The sequence below is a fragment of the Serinus canaria genome, chromosome 4 (assembly GCF_022539315.1).
Source record: "Serinus canaria isolate serCan28SL12 chromosome 4, serCan2020, whole genome shotgun sequence".
Classification (NCBI taxonomy): domain Eukaryota; kingdom Metazoa; phylum Chordata; class Aves; order Passeriformes; family Fringillidae; genus Serinus; species Serinus canaria.
Window position 1 is genome coordinate 25595241 of NC_066317.1, and position 20261 is coordinate 25615501.

Below are 20261 nucleotides of genomic sequence, written 5' to 3' on the forward strand. Positions count from 1 at the left end.
GCCAAATTTAGAGTGGTCATTAAGATTCCTCTTGTCAACTTATTTTTTCTTGCTTACAGAGACTATGTTACATAGACAAAGGCATTTCAGGATTTGCTATTGACTGGATAAGTCAAGACATTCTCTGGGCCAACAGACAGAAAGGAACCATAGAAGCAACTGACATGAATGGGAAGAAACGCCGAGTTCTTCTGAGAGCTGTTGGTCGTCCCACAAGGATTGCCATTGATGCTGAGCAAAGGTAATTTTAAAGGGGTCAGAATTTCATTGAATTAGACTCAAATATGTAAAGTATTGTGGTTCATGGAATCATAGAAATGGGTTAGAAGAGACATTAAAGGTCATCTAGTTCCAACTCACTCACCAGGGACAGGACACCTTCCACTAGATCGGGTTGCACAAAGTCCCATCTGACCTGCCTTGAACAGTTCCAGAGGTGGGGCATCTGCAACTTCTCTGGGCAACCTATTCCTGCGCCTCACCACCCTCACAGTAAAGAATATCCAATCTCAATCTACCCTCTTCCAACAAAGTTTCTGGGTAGGAAGGCAGTATTGAAGAAGGAAAGGTAATGATGCCTCCAAATGCTGGGAGTCACTTGTGCTTCAGACCCAGCACACTTAGAACATAAATTGGTATATTTTCTGAAAAAAAAGGTCAAAATCGACAGTTTGGTGCTGTTTCCCTTGTTTCTTTGTCAGTGTCTCCAAATATTGGTTCTGAATCCACTGCTGCTGCTTAGCATCGCTAGCAGTTTGGCCTTCATAGAGATGCTCCTTTCAGCTTCAAGTAATATACATGGAGAGCCATGCTCACATGACAGGCCTGGCTCCTCAAGGGTTACCAGTGTGAATCATCACAGTGGTCTCTCTGTGCTAATTTCCCCTTACACAAAAACCTCTCGCATTAAAGTTGCAAAAAAAAAAAAAAAAAAGAAAAAAGAAAAAAAAAAGAAAAGCTTGAGCAGAATTGGAAATGCTTCTGTTTTGTTTAGCAAGAGCATGTCTTTGTTGCCACTTTTGATTTTCTATAAAGCTGCTCAAGGTGTGTGCAACTCTTTCAATATTAAGACTCATGGTCCATTCCTAACACATTTGTACATAAACCAAACTTCTGATGATAGATAGATTAGCATTGCTAATACTCTTTGGAATCTTGCCATCTCTGTGGGATTTAGGGCCTGGACATCAGACCTGCCTTTCCTCAAATATGCAGGAGCTCCCCATAGATTTGAGAAGTAATTCCAGTTTCCTTGACTGCACGGCTGAACAAAGTAGAGGGACAGACAATAGTGCCTTGTGGTTAAGCTGGGCTGATTCCTGCTTGACCTACTTGAGGGAAATTGCTACTACCTCTAGTAATGCTGGTTTCTAGTACCTCCAGCAGTACTTGTAGTTCTAGTGAGTTCATCCTGAGAAATTCTGTACACAGGAGCAACTAAATAACTTAGTAAAGAGTGTGTAGCTGTGATGTGATTTCAAAAACGTAGGGTTTGTTTGTTGTGTTTTGTTTTGTATTTTTAAACACACCTCTCTTGCCTGCAGGCTGTTATTTTTGTCTTCAGATGGTTCAGTTTCCAGCATACACCGAGCGTCCCTCAGGGGAAGTGATGTGATAAATATTTTGAAAACTACAGAAAAAATAAAGACCATCTCACTAGATTTGGTTGACACAAGGCTCTACTGGATCCAGCATGACCACGGGAAAGAGATTTCCCACATTGGATCATGTGACTATGACGGTGGGGCTGTTCGTTTCCTCAGAAATTCTGTCCGGTGAGTTTTCCTCAGCTTGCCAGAAAGAAAACCTTCATTTCAGGGATTCAATTATGCTCTCCCCCTCATCCTCCCTTTACTTGGATCAGTTCACAACATGAGGAGTATAAAGAGTAATGCAATTGGCCTATGACTGTAAACGTAACAATAACGCAAGGAAAATGGGAAAACGTCACTGTTATAAGGATAATACTGCCACTCAGCACTCTCCAACTTCCAAGCTTTTAGCAAATGATAACTAATTAATCCTTAGAAATCCTCTTGGAGTGTTTATTGGTGGCCTTTTTCTGCAGAGAGAGGAGCCAAAAAGAGAGATTAAATGATTTATCCAAGGTCACAGGGGGTGAGCTCAGGTGTCTGAGCTGTGCTCAGGAGACTGAACTCCATCCTCATCTAAGCCTGCTGTCCTCCTTAGCTGCTGCTCCCTGGGGAGGCTTGGCCTGTGCTCAGGCTCTCCAAGAAGCATCAGCAGATGTGGAGAAAACCGTGCTGTGCAAGAGCACTGCCCTGCCCCAGTGCCAGTGCTGAGCATGGCTGAGGGGGCTCTTAGACCCCTCAGTGTCCTTTTGGTCTTCATGCTGTGCAGGGGTACAGGTGCCCAGTGGTGGCCATGGGTCAGTGAGGGAAGCAGGAAATGTTGTCACCACTTTGTCGTCCAGTATGGTTGGGTCTCCATGTGTGGAAAAGGGATTTATGACACTAGACTGAGAAAAATTCAGTTTTGCTGACCTGTTTATTTAAATATGTGGTCCACCATTTTCATATGATGAACACAAAGCTGGCTTCTCCCTACAATGCCAGCTGTCAGTTTGGATTTTTCCTTACTTTTTTTCCCTTTATCCCTCGAGTTGATTGTTCACTGGGGTATTAATCCTTTAGCCTGGATGACCTGGATTCTGTTTTCCACCTGGATTATGTTTTCCTGGAAAGCAGAAGACAAAAATACCTTTTTCAGTATTTTTTCTGATTTTTCTCTAATTTAAAACTTGGCCCTTTAGTGATTTCTGCTGTCTGCTATAACAGACCAGTGAATGTTCCTGAGATAGAAGAAGCAGTAGAATATTAATATTAAGAGTGTCCTACTCCTACAACTCCATCTCAACCCTGATTTCCTCAGACAGTCAGAACTGTCAGAGCAGGCACTGGATATTGGGAAACAGTGGAACTTACCTGACCTACATCCTTCAACAGACCAAGTTTCCATTTTGCTTGCTGGATTCACCAGAAGCAGGGTCACATACAGGCTTTCTCTCCCGGTTAAGTCAGTCCTGACCAAGAGATCATTAAACCTGTGAGAAATGCAGGTTATCCATTTTGGGTCTATTTCTTGCAAATTTGCAGGATTGAGTGCTGAATTATTTTGGGAATGTCTCTGCACCTCTTCTGATTCTCTGATTCTCACATATAGCAGATAATATATCTTGTAAATATATACATACACAACATTACAAAAAGATAATTTTTAGTGAACCTGACTGAACTAGGCACTCAGAAAATGTTTAAGTGAGTAAATATATAGGGATCAGGTAATGTGCCACTTTGCTCTCTTCTCTTGTAGACATCAATTGCTCAGTATGTCTCTCTTTGCTGAGCACCTGTACTACTCAGATTTGAAGTCTGGCATGATATGGAGAGCCAACAAATATACTGGGAACGTTGTAGTCACAATTAGCCTGAAGCCATCATTTTTCCCACCAGTGGAAATAAAAATAGTACACCCATTTAAGCAGCCAGGTGCAAGGATTGGTTCTCAGGATTTGGGTAAGTAAATGTAATGCTGCTGTGTGTCAGAATAATAATGTCATACACTCTGATTCTCTGCAGTAAGAATTTTCTTTGGCAAAATTCCAGGCCTCAGTGAAATAAAGGAAGAAGTTTTTTTTTTTCACTTCAGTGGTCCACAGCTCCACTTGGTGTGTGCAGTTCCAGCTGGGTATCAGGGTAGAAGCATGAAAGCGTGAACTGCTTGCTTCATTAATCTATACACACATGCGGATAAATGTGACTTTCTCATTCTCTAGCTTTTCTTCGTACAAAGATATTTTTATGCTTTTCTGCTAAATGCACAAAGCATACAGATTTTTAACCTCCTGCCTACATTATCCTCACCAAATATCTGCTTCATTCTGGAGAATTTAGTCTAAGGTGCATGTAAACAACTCTGACTATTATGGCAGCGAAGAATTTTGAGCACACAGAACGTTCTACAAATGGATGTCTCAGCTTTGTTGTGAAATGATTCCATTAAAAGTCAGCAGATCTTAGACAGTTTTGAAGCTGCTATACAACTATAGGATAAGAGACTCCTGCCTCTTAAATTGATACCAATTGCAGCCCGCAGTGTGAGTTGGTCATCTCGCTGCCTTTCACTGTGGATCCAAAAGTGAAGATAATTAACTATCAATAGTTCACCTTCCTTGGGGATTCTTGCTGAGGAAGTAGGAAGTGGGGGGATGTCCAGGGAAATAAATAATGTCTTGTCCCCTAGTCTCTGGGGAGCAGAGCATTCTTGCTTTAATGGAATAGCTTTTGTCACCAGTTTTGCTTGGATAAGAGCAATGCAGCAAAGAGTGTGGTGGCATTTGTGTGCCAAGCAGTGGTTGCACAGCTCCCAAGGGAAGACAGCCATGGACTCCCAGAGTTATAAAGACATGGGGAGAACATAGTGTTTGTTTTAGTTCATATGAGCAAAAATCAAACTGTAAATGTATCTTTGAACTATTTCTAAATAGCTACTATAAAATAGGCTTTGTCTTTCTTCATGCCAGCCAACAGCTGTACCATGCAGTCTGTGCCCTATGAAAACTGGTCTGAGTGGGAAAATCAAAACCTTCAAAGCAGCTTTCCCCCTCAAATGCTTTCTTTGCAGTGCCAAGACGTGTTGAGATGCAGAAGATAGTGTTCCTGGAAATCAAGCTTAGCCTTGTAAGCACAGGGAGTCTCTATTCAGAGACAATACTTGATCTGTCCTTCCTTTGGGGAAAATGGCTGTCCTGGCAAATGGAAGCACTTTTTTCTGCTGACACATTTGGTGCCCTCACATCGAGGAACTAGGGCAAGAATGTGCAGCTTAATTTCAGTGACTGTGGGCACTTAGCCTTTATTCTTCTCTCAGAAGATTTACTCCACTTCTTCCACTGGAACATTCTGCTTTCTGGCATTTCTCTTTCCATGAAAATTGGCTTTTCCTGCTTTTGTTCATATATGACCTACCAATGTTTTCGAATGTATGTATATTTCCTACATGTTTAGTAAATTTTTGTACAATAGAAAGCATTGTCAGCGGTAGGCTTTTTAAAAATAATGCCAAATAACTTCTTGTAAAATGTCTGGGAAATCGTGGAGTAGAAAGAAAGAAGCTTAAGAGGCTGAATCCAGATGAACCTTTTGGACTTTGTGTGTGCATTGCTTGGCTTATCCAATGCAAGAACAGGGATGAAAGGAGGACTAATGAGCCTGGAGTTCAAATGAGATTTATAGCTGATCTTACGACAGAGAAATCTGGAGATAAAAGCATACCTAGACTAATTGGATGCTCTGTACAAGCTAAGAAAATGTACATTGCAATGTAGTGTCAGCTGTGAATTATCAAGCCTTCTTAAAGCAGATAACTAGTGAGTTCCTTCAGATGAAAAGGGAACTTAGGTGAAGTGTGCAACTGATATGATTTGATTTTTTTACTGTCATTTCAGTTATTTACTTTGCTACTTAAATTCCTCAGGTTCCCTCTTCCCTTTCTCTTTCAAACTACTTCCTTGGATTGGTCAGGGCCAATTAGTAAAGAGAAGAACATTAATTCATCTGTGGGTTTGCTGTAACCCCAAAGAACAACTTTGGTGTGTCCCTTTTAATCAAGGCTCATAAAATATCTGAAATACCTTAAAATCTCAAATACTGCTGCTGGAATTCTTTGAGAGAATCTTTCCTACCACATTAATGATATTCAGCACAATTGTAATTTTTTTTTTTTTGAGAAATTATGTTATATTTCTTTCCAGTGTAAGATACAAGCATCAGGCTAATATCTGAGTGTATGTATTTCCATGTAAGACAGGTGATGGGAGGGGAAAAAAACCCTAAAACACAAATAAGTTCAGAAGAGTGATTTGTAATGGTGTTCTTCTAGAAAATATTACATTATATTACATTTGTGATTCATAATTTAATCACCATTAAACTTTAAAATGTGATTGGGGTTTTGTGTATTGATATGGCTACAGAGAGTTCTAATACCAAGTTAAGAATTATTATCCTCCAGAGATTGTCCAGATGGCAAAACTATAGCTTCTATTATTTATTCTGTATCTCCAAGGTGTCATAGGTCGCTTTAGACCACTAGATCAATAATGGTACAACCATGGGGAGAAAAATGAGAAACAATGATGAACATATGATGCAGCCTTGAATGTGATCTTGTTTGTGGATTCTGTTTCTTTGTGGTTGCATGCACTTGCACTTCTGCCGTTCTAATGAGTTCTTTATTTGAAGATTAGACTCTGTATGTTCCCAATTCAGTTGCAGTAGAAAAAGATTGTGTCCAATTCAAAATTAATTCTACAAAACAAGAGGCTCACCTCAAACCACACAAAATTCTAGTGTCTTAAAAGATAACATGCTAAATAACAGAGATAATATCTACCTAGTCATCCATTCATAATTTTGCATTTAATGCTATGACCTTTGCTAGAGAAGACTTAACCAGTTAACCAAATACATGCAAGGTGAGCCTGTAGCCAAGCTGCAGTGTCTGTCTGGGAAATTATATATTATTACATTTATAGATGGGATCTCTCTTTCCACCAAGGGGGCAACGTTTTCTCTGTTGTGACTAGCAGAAGAATGAACTTGGAGCTTAAATATGATGCAGTTTACCATCTCTTGGAGTTTAGATTGTGAATGGGAAACAGCAGAAGAAAGTTGGTCACATATGCATTTCTTTGCCTGTACAAGCCTGTGATGTCTTACACACACAGCCCAGGGCAAAGACAGCATTTTGTGTGGCTGCACACCCACATTCAGTAGCAACAGTTCAAACAAAAATAACCAGTTTGGAGACAAAAATAAAATCAGGAGTGCTGCATATCTGTGAAAGCACCAGCCCTGAAAGATAGCTGAGCACAGACATGAGGCTCTGCAAATCCTTCTCATGAGAAAGGATACTGGAGTAGCTTTTCCTGTGAAGCAGGAGAAATAGGAAGGCTCCTGTTGAGAGCCTGTTGGGCACATTTTTTTCTTCTTCCTTTGAAAAAAGGTTCTGAGTTTGAAATTTGAGCTCAGCATTTATAATACTTGTATTTCTCATAGAGCCACACCACCAACACAAAGATACTCTAGAATGGGCCAAATGGACCTTTTGCCCAAATGAAACACATGGTCATTAAAAGCTCCCATTTTCTTTTTTGTTAAATAATATGAGTAATAATGTGGTCATAATACTCCAATATAATAACAACAACAACACTGTTGCTCTTATTTCTGAGTGTTGTAATATATAATACTGGGCAGGACTGGGGGCATAGGAAACTTGGATTTTCCCTTTCATAGTCACTCTAGGTATGCCCAAACCAAACCATCCCCTAGCTCATGCTCTCTCTAAATCTGTTGCGCTGGCGTAGAGCTCAAAATGATCATTTGGATACACCTACTCCTAGTATTCCAAGTACTTTCATTTTTACAGTGACTGTTTTTTGCCTGATTTTACCAATGGAAAAAAAAAAGAAGTTATTTTGCATTAATAAGAAGCTCCTCAGCTTGGTTGAGCAAGCAGATGTTGACAAGAAAATACATCTCTTACTATCTTTCTACTGGAGGGTTAATATGATAAGAACTCCAGTCTACTTACACTGTAATTGTTCTTTCAGAAAAAGGAATCTGTGATTTGAACAGAGAAAAGTGCAGAAGAAGAATCTGCAGGCCAGACTTAAGGAGTCATCGGTGTAAATGTTCTAGTGGCTTTATTTTAAGTCGAAATAAACAGTTTTGTGAAGGTAATACATGAATTTCTCATCCACTTTATTCCATCACATGAAAAAATTCTTCTGTTCTTTTACTTAGAATCTTGAGTTTGAAAAATTACTATGAGCTTTTAAAAATTTCAGCGTGCCATTTCAGTTTTATGTCCTTCCAAGTCTGAAATAGTTTAAAACAAGACCTGTGAGAGTGTCACAGACGCTATTCTTGTGAGAAATTTCGGTCTTAGGTCATAGGTAAAGGAGCTTCAGATAAGTAGAAATGCTTATGTATGCTAATTTAATTTTAAAAGAAGGATGAAATTGGATGTGCCACCAAAGGTGAAACATGGAATAATCTAGCAACAAGAAGTCTGTCTGAAGTATCATTTCAAAAAAGACAGAAATACTTAAGATGCTTCTAAATACTTTAATCTGGATTCTTTTATTAAAAATCAAAAATTTCTATTAATAATAGATAACATAATGCTTTTTAAAGCATCTCTTTCACATGACCAGATTTTATAAGACATAATGGCATCAGAATTCCTAGCTTACAGGATTTACAAACTTGCCTGAGCACCAGCATTCCAGTTCTCAGGAAATTCTCAGGTTTGATTTCTGAATTTCAACTTTTAAAACACTTGTGTTTTGAGGCTTTTACTTAAGTCGTGTTGAACCCAAATTTTTAAAAAGAACTTATGTTGCAAGCAAGTGTCTAATGTACCTATTTTGGATGTGCACAGGATTTAAATGACACTGGAATCTGTATGAAAAGTCATCTTTTTCAAAGTCCTCTAGGCAGCTATGCTGGACACATAGAGCACGAGTTTGTTTTGCTAGAAGGTTTTTAACACTGATTTGAATGAGGTCTGCAAACTTGTTTTCTTATGGTTCATTAGAAAAAACACATTTTTGTGAAATGAATGCAAAAAAAGGATGTACTTTTTCAGACTGTTATTTTGTTTCATTAATCTATTCCCTAACATTGACTGATGAGGTTATTCTGACACAAAAAAATTCTCTTTTTTTTTTTTGCAGACATTAATGAGTGTGGCTTCTGGAACCACGGCTGCACTTTGGGCTGTGTGAACATCCCTGGCTCCTATTACTGCACCTGCCCTAGAGGCTTTGTTCTGCTGCCTGACAGGAAAACGTGCCATGGTAAGGAGCTGTACCACACAAACACTTGGAGCATCCTGCTGGAGACAGCCCTCATTTCACACTGGGAACTGCTGAAAGTTGTGTGCACTGCGTTGCTGCTTCCAATCCCATGTTATGTAAGCAGGATCAGCTTAAAGTGAGCGAACTGATTTCAGGTGTCGTGTTCAAGCAAGCAGAAGTTACACGTGGGAAATTGTGTGCACTGCTTCAGAGGAGGAAAAAAGAAACAAGTCATGTCTCCAGGGAGACCTCTTCTCAGATGAGGCCTGGTGACAAATTCCAGGTGGATAAGCAGTTTTGTATTTTTAAATGTGGTCTCTGAATTTGGCTCACTCTCTAAGGATTTGCCCAGTCTCTGAAAGAGCATCTAAGAGCACCCTGTATTTTCTTTTCAGATCAGGGCTGACAGCATTGCTAATATGCATGACATTAGTTGAATTAAATGTTTATGCTCAGCCTACAAATGAACTAAGCTTTTCTGAAGTAAGTCTAGAACATAAAATATCAAAAGCTTCCAAGTTTTGAGGTCTTGGAATATTGTCAGTCAGTTTTGTAGTGAAGCTTATGCATGGAAAAAGGTCCTTATACTTTGTTTATTTGAAATTAAGCATTGGTATAAGGCCCAAGCAGGAGTGCCAGTGCACACCAATGAGTTCTGTGTGGATCATGGCAGGATAAGGATCTAGAGTATATTAAATATCACTACTGGAGAGTATTTATAGCCATAGAATCTAACAGACTCTAACAATCAGTCTATTTTAGACTCCAAGAGTCCTGGGCAGGGCCAGGAGTTGGACTCGATGATCCCTGTGGATCCCTTCCAACTCAGGATATTCTGTGATTCTGTAAGAGCCACTTCTTCCTTGGAGGGAGCCAGGAGCAGGATCCAGTGACCCCAGTGTGGGGGTCCAGGGTGTGTGTGACTGCTGCAGAAGGCAGCCAGCTGCAGCAGCAGAGCTAGGGGAGGGCTGCAGCCAGAGGTTCTAGGGAGATGGGATATCATTTTCCATCCAAAACAACACTGAGACACTGTGAAACTCAGTCCTGCTTTGGATGACCAGCTTGAACTCTATGCCTGCATTTTGGGTGGCTCAAATTAGACAGAAAATGATGTTTTTCTAGCACAGGCCAGGGATGCAGAATGGACAATGTGACCTGCAGCACAAGGAAGGTGTTCACCAGCTATGCAGCTGGAGAGACACACACACAGAGGATTAGAAGTCCAAACCCTGGTCAGAGATTTTGATGCTTTGTCCTCCAAGTCCTTTGTGAAGCTCTTCACCTAAAGCCACAAGCTCTGGTCAGAAGGAATTTTCTGGACCCCATTCTCTGTGCTGAGGAGGTTGGCACACTCCAGTCCAGAATGCAGTTGTCCTGCAGAAGCAATACTTGCAAGAGCTCTGCACCATTTAGGCCAATGTGTGCAGCTGATTCACAGAAGCAGTTGTGGAACTCTTACATTGGTTCCAGTCATATGGCGCTAGAATTCAGACAAAGAGATGGAGCACTGCAATGCAGAAGGTGGAAGGAGCCCATCTTGTGAAACTGCATTGAAGAAATACTAAAAAAAGATGTTGGCACTGCAACATTTCTAATGGCAAGTAATGGAGAGCTCTTGCCAAGTCCTCAGATGATTTTGCCCTTATAACTGCTAAAATTGACACTTAGGAACATAGTTTTGTTTCTGGAAGGTTCACCTCCTGTTTTGGTTGATCTAAGCTCTTTTATACTTGGAGTAGTAGGAAAGTAGTTCTTCCTCATTCTCTTGGTCTTTTATACTTATTCTTTCAGTATAGATTCCTTGCAGTTTTTAGAACCTGATCTATTTTTGATGAAGTACAAGAAAGAAAATTTTCAAAATTACTTATATTCTGCTAACAAATCTTCAGAGTATTTTGGAAAATTTAGGGCTGATAAGTATAATGGCTTCAGGACTCAGCAATTTTGGCTTTCTCCTGGGCTGTAATCAGGAGGAGGTGTGGAAAAAATTGAAAAAGAGAAACAGAAACACAACATAACAAACCACAGATAGACTGCAGAAGTGTTGTACACTCAACATCGCACTTTTATTTTTACATTTCTTTTCCTTCCTTTTTTTTATCTTCTTCTTTTGCTATTTAAGAAGGTGTTAACATCTCTTACTGGGGGCTTAGTAAAAGTTTTCATTATCATTTAGGATTTTTTTTTCTCCTTAAATTACTGTAGAGCTAATTACCTGTACAAGTAATGACACCGGATGTAGTCACGGCTGCCTTCAAACATCCAAAGGCCCTGTTTGCTTTTGCCCAGAAGGATCTGTGCTCAAAGTGGATGGCAAAACATGCACAGGTAAGGAACATTTTTCTTAGCTGAAGTGATTGCCAGTCTCTGTTTATTCTTGGCACCAAGAGCCAGAAGTGAATGAAGGCGTTTTACACTAATTTTGGACAGCTGTAAATGATTGTACAAGATATTAGAATGTAAGGTGATTTGAGTCCTGACATGAGCAGTATTCACCTTCATTTTTTAATAGATTTTTAGTAGCAGCAACACCCAATATTTGCTTGCCAAGTTCTTTTGTTGCAGCACAGATCAAGGCATGTCTCAGATTTTTGCTGTGGGAGATCTAAAATTTATACTTGAGAGGTCATAGAAGTACAAAATTAAAACTCAGGTGATAATTTTATTGATGTCATGCACCCCATGTTCAGAGTCACCCTAAACTACCCACAAATGGAATTTTTGCTGCCAGAATACTTGAAGTTGCTACACTCAATCTGTCATTCCACACTTCAGCAATTTTCCAAATTCAGGGGACTGTAGATTCTCAACTGCATCTTTTCAGTCTTAGGGGTCCACATAGCTCCATTACTGACAGCCTTATGCTGTGAAAAATCTTTCCCTTTTAATCCCTTTCATATTGTGGACTGTACTTTATACATAGATTCAATCATTATTTTTGTTTCCCTAGCTCATGTTGATATTGAGAATACAACAGAAAAAAATAACAGAAGAATGGTTTCTTTTTTACATGAAATGTTGGTTTGTTTTCTTAAAAAGTATCAATTTGTCATCCTAGCCTGATTAACTTCTGGGGAGACAATTGCATTAATTTGCTGTTTCTCTGCAAGGAGAGCAAAGTCTGATAAAGTGTATCACTCTGTTGTAGATGGGGTGAGATTTGCATGGGAGAAGAGTTCTCTGAAACACATGAAAGACCCTCTCACTTTACATATCCCTCCCTCCCACTTTGTGTTACAGCACAACATCCTGTGTTGTAATTTTCAGGAAAACTCTGGAACAAGTTACTACTCATTTTCTTTCACTTCTCTAAGCTTCTGCTTTCAGCAGAAGGCCTTTAGGTAAATCTACCAGTCACTGAGATGATTTGCACTGTAGAAATCCTGAGCAGAGTGAACCATTCTCTTATACCTCTGATTTTGTTGTATTTTATTTTTCTTTTAGAACGGCACAGTAAAATTTTACAAATGCTCTGTTTAAGGTTGTACATCTCCAGATAATGGTGGCTGCAGTCAGATATGCTCTTCTTTAAGCCCATCCTCCTGGGAGTGTGCTTGTTTTCCTGGATATAAGCTTCAGCGGGACAGAAAGCACTGCACTGCTATAGGTTGGTGTCTTGGTATGCTTGCACATTTCTGCCAATAACAGCAAACTTTTTTGAGTTCTTTAAGGTGGATCAACAGGGATCCCTTTTTGCGCAGATTCTAGGTTACTTTGTGAAACTTGGGAAGTATTAGTTGTTAGGAAAGACAACCTATTTTGGAAATGAACCAGAACAAGCACCAGCACATGGTTCTGTCTCCTTCACAGAAAGTCCAGTCTGCGATCCATCTTTAGCATTTCACACCAGGCTTCCATACTGTGGAGGTCTGTTCTGCAGTTCAGAGGGTTTTGTGCCTTCACATAAATACGGGCATAGTTCCTGCTCAGTGTTACAGAACTGGGGCTGAAGTCTCTGTTTGTGACTAGGATAGGGAATACTCTGCAAAGGACTTTCCATATAAGGATATTTCTCCCCCACTGGCCCCAGGAAGCTGAGGTGTTTGATGTGCACTTTTGGATTCCAGACCCTTCTGCTCTTTCTGAGAAAAGGGCAGACTCTGGTGATCAGCAAGGTATAAGCAATTACCATAGAGAGAGGAGGAAAAAGAAGCTTTTGATTTGTGCCCAAAATAAGGGGAAAGCTATGTATTTTCCTTTTTTTTAGAGGACAGTATCTTTCTTGCTTTTACTACAAAATACTTCTCCATATGCAAAATCCAAGTTACTTTGGCATTTATTATGATGCAGTGAAATGTAGAGAGATGGTTGCCTCAAGGCTAAGGCACTCAGTTTGAAATGCAGCAGGACTAGTGACTCCTTTTGTCAGAAATGTTGAGGCTGATCCTGTAAACTTATATTCACATTTATCTTCAATTTCTTAGGCAAGTGGAGTGTAGGAAAATTGCTGTAATTTCTTTTGGGTTCTGTTCCTTATTTTGTCTTTTACTGTTATTTATTTACAAGGCTACTTAGGTAGTAATGTGAGTTAGAGATCCCGTTGAACTTAGTGCAATTAACACATTGGCAAATTTTAATCAACAGGTCCTAAGCCATTTTTGTTATTTGCAAATGGCCAAGATATCCGCCAGATCAGTTTTGATGGAACAGATTACACAAGTTTACTTGACTGGCAGATGGGAGTAGTCTTAGCACTGGACTCTGACCCGGTGGAAAATAAGGTAAGGCATTAAAAATGAGAGGATTCTGGAGTGTTGCAAGGACAAAAGGATTGAGCTTTCATGTGCCTTAACCTTTCCTCTGTCAGTGATCTGGATTACACATTATGCTGCTCGTTGTTCTGTTGCCTGTCTAGGGGCACAACTGGTATAGGCTGCCAAACATTAGCTGAAGAGTTCCATCCTTTATTTATTTCTTTTTTGTACACTGAAAATGATGGTTCACAGAGAATTTAGATGTCTAAATTCACTTCAGGCATGATTTCAATGCTAAAGAACTTTTGCGTGAGTTTTCTCCATTAAGACTTTAGTGTTTTCTGGAAATATATTGTGAGCTTTTTTCACTGTGTAGTGGTACAAGCAAAAGTATCTTTTATTCTATCCAGATAAATCTGTAAATTTACAGATCTGTAAATTTACATTTACAGATGTAAATCTGTAAATCTGTAAATTTACATTTACAACTAAATGTTGGCGTAATCTTAACAAGAATTATTTCCTATGTCTTGATATCATTGAGCAAAACTGTTGAATGCTCCCAGAGTCTATTGCTCTTCTAAAATGCACTCCTCACATACTAGATAGTGCTGTTGGAAACAGGAATCTTTTCTGTATAAAGACCTGTTTGTCTGTGTGGCCACATCCTAGTGTCCCACTCCTTGCCTGCAGAGTTGGGAAGAATAGCAGTTCAGCTGTGCCTTCTGTGGCACAGTTATATTTTCCCATGGAGAGACTTACCTCCACTGTAAAAGTGTTGCAAAGAAATACTGGATGGTACAGTGAAAGCTGATGAGGAGCTCAGTTAAGCTGTTGGAAACACCTCAAGGCCCAGATGGACACAGCTAAACAAATGTGAATGTTACCAGATCTGCATTCACAGGAGGAGCACTTCAGGCACTTCTGGAACATCTCCACTTGCTCCCAAAATAGGGCCCTGCTGGAGAGGCAGCAGTTGCCTTGTGCTGTGCCAAGAGTGGATCAGCTGTGCCAGTGACTCTGGTGTGCACCAGGGATCCCCTCCTGTGGTGATGGGTGGCAGAACAGAGGTGGGGGGACACGCAGGGGCCAGCCAGGCTGCAGGAGCCTGGTTGTGTCAGCCAAGTGACAAGGCAGAACCCCTTTGTGCTCCCAGGGTGTTGAATTAGCTGGGCTAAGGCTAGAGGCTCCCTCCTGTTTTGTTTGACCTCATGGCCAGCATCAAAGCAAAGTTATTTGTTTCGCTGTTACCATTTCCAAAGAAAGCCTCAGCACTGCTTTTGGTATGGTTGTGCCATGCAATGTTTGCCTCCCTCTGGTATTTGGATACAAGATAAAATTTACACATCATTTGAAAATGCAAACCTAGTTTCCCTACCAGCAAAGAACTTTACTTTTGACCCCAGGCTAAGGAATCTCTTCTGGAAATGCTGGAGCCTTATAGAATAGACACCTAGTAAAAAATTAAGATATCTGCAGGATAAAAGAGTGGAAAAAATACAAGTAAATTTTACAACTCTTTTTCACTTCCCAGCTCCTTGATATACACAGAGTGTTTCTATCTTCTCCACACTTCTCCCTTTTCAACATGAGCAGCCAGTGAAATGACAACATGCTTCTTTCTGCCTGTTCCTACTTTTGCTTCCTCAGCTGTGCTTCATGCGAAGTATCTGCTGGCTGAAACAAAACTACAGGATATTCAGAGAGCTGTATATAGGGCAACCAGGATTTACAGCTAAGCACAAGCTGCCTGTAGAAGTCATCCTGGTTGAAGGATAAGTGTCTTTTTATTTGATCAGGGATCACGGGTTACCTGTGTAGCCTTTTGTGAATAAGGAGTTTAGGGAATTTTCCAGATGAAAAGGTGTTGTAGAATGGAGTTACTAGACAGAGGAGGTAGAGTAGAAAGTGAGATGAGACCTAATGACATCTTGTCTCTTATTTATTCACAGATTTACTTTGCCCACACTGCCTTGAAATGGATAGAACGAGCTAATCTGGATGGCTCAGGTCGCGAAAAGGTTATTCATGGAGCTGTGGATACACCCGAGGGCCTTGCTGTGGACTGGATTAACCGTAAATTGTACTGGACAGACAGAGGGTACATGCTCCACAGGGCATTTATGCTGCAGCGTGCCATAAAATATTTGGAATAAATGACTGGTGATGCAGAAATAGCTGAGATATCACTAGTTCAGTAGCGCTTCACATTCTGATTGGGTAGTTTTAGTCCCAAGTGTATACAGTTGGAAGGTTCTGTAAAACTCAAATGCTACAAGTTCACGTGCAGTCTGTATTGTGTTTTTATCTTTGTCTTTCCAAGAAACAAGGATTTGGACTCAGTTGCAAGGAATCTAAAGCATGCACTGCATGCGTACATATGTGCACGTGCACATGTGCATGTGAATGTATTTCCTCACACTGTTTTTTATACACATACTCTGTGTGTGAGTGTGTGTGCATAGGTATTTCTTTGTATATACATACATACATACATACAGATAAAAAAGAGTTTTATGGTATTGAGTACATCTGGGGCAGAAGTCAGTGTTGTTGGCAGCTAGAATCGTGTTATTGGAGAGTCTTTGTCAATTATCTCTGATAAAAGAGGAATGACTGCTGCCAGACAATGTGACCACCTTTCAGCTGATACCTAACCTTATATGCAGAGGGAAACAAAACTGACCTTTGATGAAAAGGTAGTTTCAGATCACAACAGATAATGAAGACTCCTTTAAGAGTGGTCATGAGCTTTCAACATGATCCATAATTTGTTAGTCAATAGAAAGTAATTTTGAGTGTTTAGACCACCCTCCTTCTATGTTTTGAATATTCTGCTAGTCCACTTCCTTGCTTTTAGCTCCAATATTGTCACATGATTGAGCTGCTGTAGAAATATGCCAGTGTTTCTTGTGAAATGGGAGATTATGGTGCTTCTCTCCATAAGACAGGATATATTCAGGGGGAATACGACAATTTGAATCTGCAAATTCCTTCTCACCCACTGCATTTACCTGTTTGTATTCCACATTTGCAGGAATATATTTCTCCTTCCATCTCTGTGGGGCCTTTCTTTGAGGGTTAAAAGAGGCATGGAAGGCTGTAGGTTTGCTTGCAGTTAGAGGCTGATATTTGTTTGAGAAGATGAATATTGCAGCAATAAAATCAGTTTTCTGGAAAAAAAGGTGAATTGAAAGATTGGCAATGTAAATTTTATACTTGACTTGGCCACAGATTTTATGAGCAATGTTAAGAACCTTAGCCTCATTCTTTCCTGCAAAAGAGATGTAATATGTAAAATGACCACTGATTTCTGGATGAAAAATGCTATGTAAAAGTACTCTTTTAAAAAATTCTTTATACATTTGGTAATGGTATTCAGTTAGGAGCTGGTTTTTCTCCTGAATCCTTTTAAAGCTAGCATTTATCTATTAGTGATCATACTTGCAATTCATTATTCACCCAAAGAAGAAGAACTTCATGTCTTCTGCAGACCAGCAGGTATTTTATCATCATGCCCTGGACCAGATAATGAAGCTGTAACATGAATTACTTGCTGATAAAACAACTAGACATCCTACATCAGCAGGATTACTTCCTGTCGCTGTGAAATTATTTATTACAGCAAAACTAAAGCAATGCAAAATCTTAGTGCATTCAGCCCAAGAAGGCAATTAAAAAGATGGCAGGGAGGACCTGACAGTGCTCTGTGTGTTGCAGGAAGGTGAGCATTGAGAGGAGCAATCTGAATGGAATGCAAAGAAAAATGATCATCTGGGAGGATCTCTCACAGCCCCGAGGGATTGCCATTCACCCATTTGCTAAGTAAGGAGTGATAAACACAGTAAATCATGTAATGCTTGTGGATGATTTTTAAAAATGAATGTGTAAACTTTGGCAGTCAAAATTTGCATTAGTCTCATGCTGGATTAGTCATTTCCTCGCAGAGCTGTGTGAATTGTAATGTTTTATTGCAGGGTTTCTTTCATGAGCTGGGACATGTTCATTTCTCATATAGACTTTAGAAGAAAGTAATTGGAGCATTAATGATGCTACATGCAATTTTAGCTAAAGATAAGCATGAGCAACTGAGGTCACTGACAGCTGTAGGTGCCACACTACAAACTTACATGGCTCCATATCTAGTAGTGAGAAGAAGGTAATCACTTTTAACCAGCAGTGCTTACAAAACTTCTCTTTTTTTGATCCATGTTTCAGTTTCAGGGGAAACTAAACCTAATTTACTGTTCTGGAGATTCGTTGTTTTAAATGCACCTTGTATCTTCTCAGCTGGTGTTGAAATGATCCCATGTGTTTACACTCTTGATGAAATTCTGGCTGTTTCAATCGATGGCAAAGTCCCATGGATTTTTAGTCAATATGCTTGTAGTAGGAGCATTTTAAATCTGGTCCTTTAAATTTTGCTTTGATGCTCATATCCTACTATTACTAAGTCCTGATGAATTAGAAAGAAGCGGGTTTGGGGAGCGTGTTTTGCTAGCTTGCCTCTGCCCATAGAACATTTCAGTAGAGTTTGAATGCTATAGAAACATTTTGGGAAAACTTTGAAAAAATTGTAGGTTCTGACAGATTGTTTACTAGAATTATTGGTAGAGGCAAAGCATGCAAAGGAAAAGGGAGGAAGAAGCATCATTAAAAACTAACTTTTTAGAAAGTTAATGGTGAAAGGATGAACAGACATTATGGCAATGCCCATAGTTATAAATATTAAAGAGGGATATGAAACACAATTAGAATTTTTGAAAATACTGATCCCTGCATTAGTTAGAGCAAAACTGCTTGTGTAACTAAAGCTAAATGAATCCCTGGGTTATTTCAGTAAACCTGACAGAGGCAACTGGTGCCTGGGAAGATGAGCCTGAACTTCAGACAATATTTGCAATTATAGCTATCCCCATTTTGAGTTGCCATCTAGCATTGTCTGTTTACTGAAAACTGCTAAACACTCAGTGAATAACACACAGGACTCCAGAGGGAGACCCTGACAACCATGATTTTATTAAAGGAAGAAGGATTCTGGACCTGATACTAGTGTAGATTTTTTAAGCAACCTGCCTATTTCTGCTTGCTTTCCATGGATAATGGGTAATTTTAGTTTCATTTGTTTATTGTTGTACTCCTCTTTAGTCAAGGGTCTGGCTAATGCATCGTTTTCTGTTGTCTGGGTTTGCTAAAACACCATCAGCTGTCACATGGAAAAACAAAAAGCAGGTAACATAGTCAGGAGCTGTTTTCCAAAGGTTTCATGCCAGTGAGCAGAGTGAGGATTCTGCATAAGTCCCAGTGCAATCTTCTGGAGTCTTATGGCAAGTGTGGAAAGATCAGCAGCCAATATGTTTTCTTGACGCGTGCACTTTTTCTCCTGTGAGTCAGGGCTGGGTTGCTCTGATCTGACCTTTCTGCTTTGAAAGAACTCCATGGAGAGGAGGACAAACATTTACTTACTGACTTCCCGTATTCATTTTGTTTTCTGAAGGAGATTATTCTGGACTGACATGGGGGTCAATCCGCGGATTGACAGCTCTTCGTTAGAAGGCTTCGATCGCCGGGTGGTAGCCAGCACTGGCCTGCTGTGGCCCAGTGGAATAGCCCTGGACTACTTGGCTGACAAGGTGTACTGGTGTGATGCTAAACAGGCCGTGGTTGAGAGCGCAAACCTGGATGGTTCTGCTCGTCGAATTCTTGCACAGAATGATGTAGGTGAGGCTTTGGGGTTGACAATTACCTACTGCTGGTTGTCCATGTGTGTGTGTGTGTGTCTGCATATGTGCATGAAAACTACTGGCCAGCTGCTGTCCTACATATCCCATGCTATGTTGAGGTTAATGACAGCACTTGAGTTCTTCATTCTGTTACCCAACTGACCTTTATTAATTTTAGCAAAAACATGTCTTTCTTTCACTCTATGCTTTTATTAATGAGTCACTTTTCATTGCACAGAGAACGTTGTGCGATGCCTTTTTCCTGCCTACACAGAAAAATGAAAGAATCAAAAAATTTAAAATGTGGTTTGCTTCTCCCATACATGGCTGATTAGTTTAATTCACGTTTTGCTGTGTTTATTGTGTCAGTGAGTTATATTGACATAGGAAGAAATGGAATTAATTTGGGTCGTTAAGGTCCTTGAGCAGCAAACCTGTATCTGCAGTGTTGAGCACTGGAAGGATTCTAAACACACAATAGATACCAAATGAAAAATGATTTTACAATGTGCTGGTAGTTTTTATGGCAAAGTTTCTATGGCAAAGATGGCTTGACACATAACTGTGTTGTTCTGAAGCAAAAGAACAGAGGTGTTAGCAACAAGGAACTGATGTTGTACCGCATCTAAAGTAAACCATGTGCTTAAGAAACTTGTACATGGCAAATTAGTTTCTGGAGAGGACAATTTCTTTTGATCATGGGATCTCTCTGGGGACCATTTTGTAGGTGTGCATACAAAACATGGGCAGGTTGAGGACTCATAGCTCAATGCCATGACTGCCATGGGTAACCTTAGGGTTACTCTGTCGAGCAGCCTCTGTTCTAGTCTGTGCTCTGGGAAGGCTTGTGTTCATCACCTAAGCCAGATACCCTCCCAGTCTTTTGGAGGTGAGCAAAGTGAGGTCCTGGAGCAATAAGTGTTCTCCAGTTTATAAGACATCAAAAGGCCCAGGAAG

The 20261-nt window shown here is 40.0% G+C and overlaps 1 protein-coding gene across 1 annotated transcript in view; it reads left to right on the forward strand.

The window, feature by feature from the left end:
- EGF (epidermal growth factor) overlaps positions 1–20261 on the forward strand; it is a 56159-nt gene that overhangs the window by 13876 nt on the left and 22022 nt on the right. Inside the window, exons 4-14 of the mRNA XM_009101542.4 lie at positions 60–241; positions 1545–1775; positions 3334–3536; positions 7637–7762; positions 8765–8887; positions 11093–11215; positions 12369–12494; positions 13472–13608; positions 15534–15682; positions 17302–17406; positions 19079–19302. Of these exons, the coding sequence (XP_009099790.3) occupies positions 60–241; positions 1545–1775; positions 3334–3536; positions 7637–7762; positions 8765–8887; positions 11093–11215; positions 12369–12494; positions 13472–13608; positions 15534–15682; positions 17302–17406; positions 19079–19302 (1729 nt within the window). The remainder of the gene's footprint in view (positions 1–59; positions 242–1544; positions 1776–3333; positions 3537–7636; positions 7763–8764; positions 8888–11092; positions 11216–12368; positions 12495–13471; positions 13609–15533; positions 15683–17301; positions 17407–19078; positions 19303–20261) is intronic.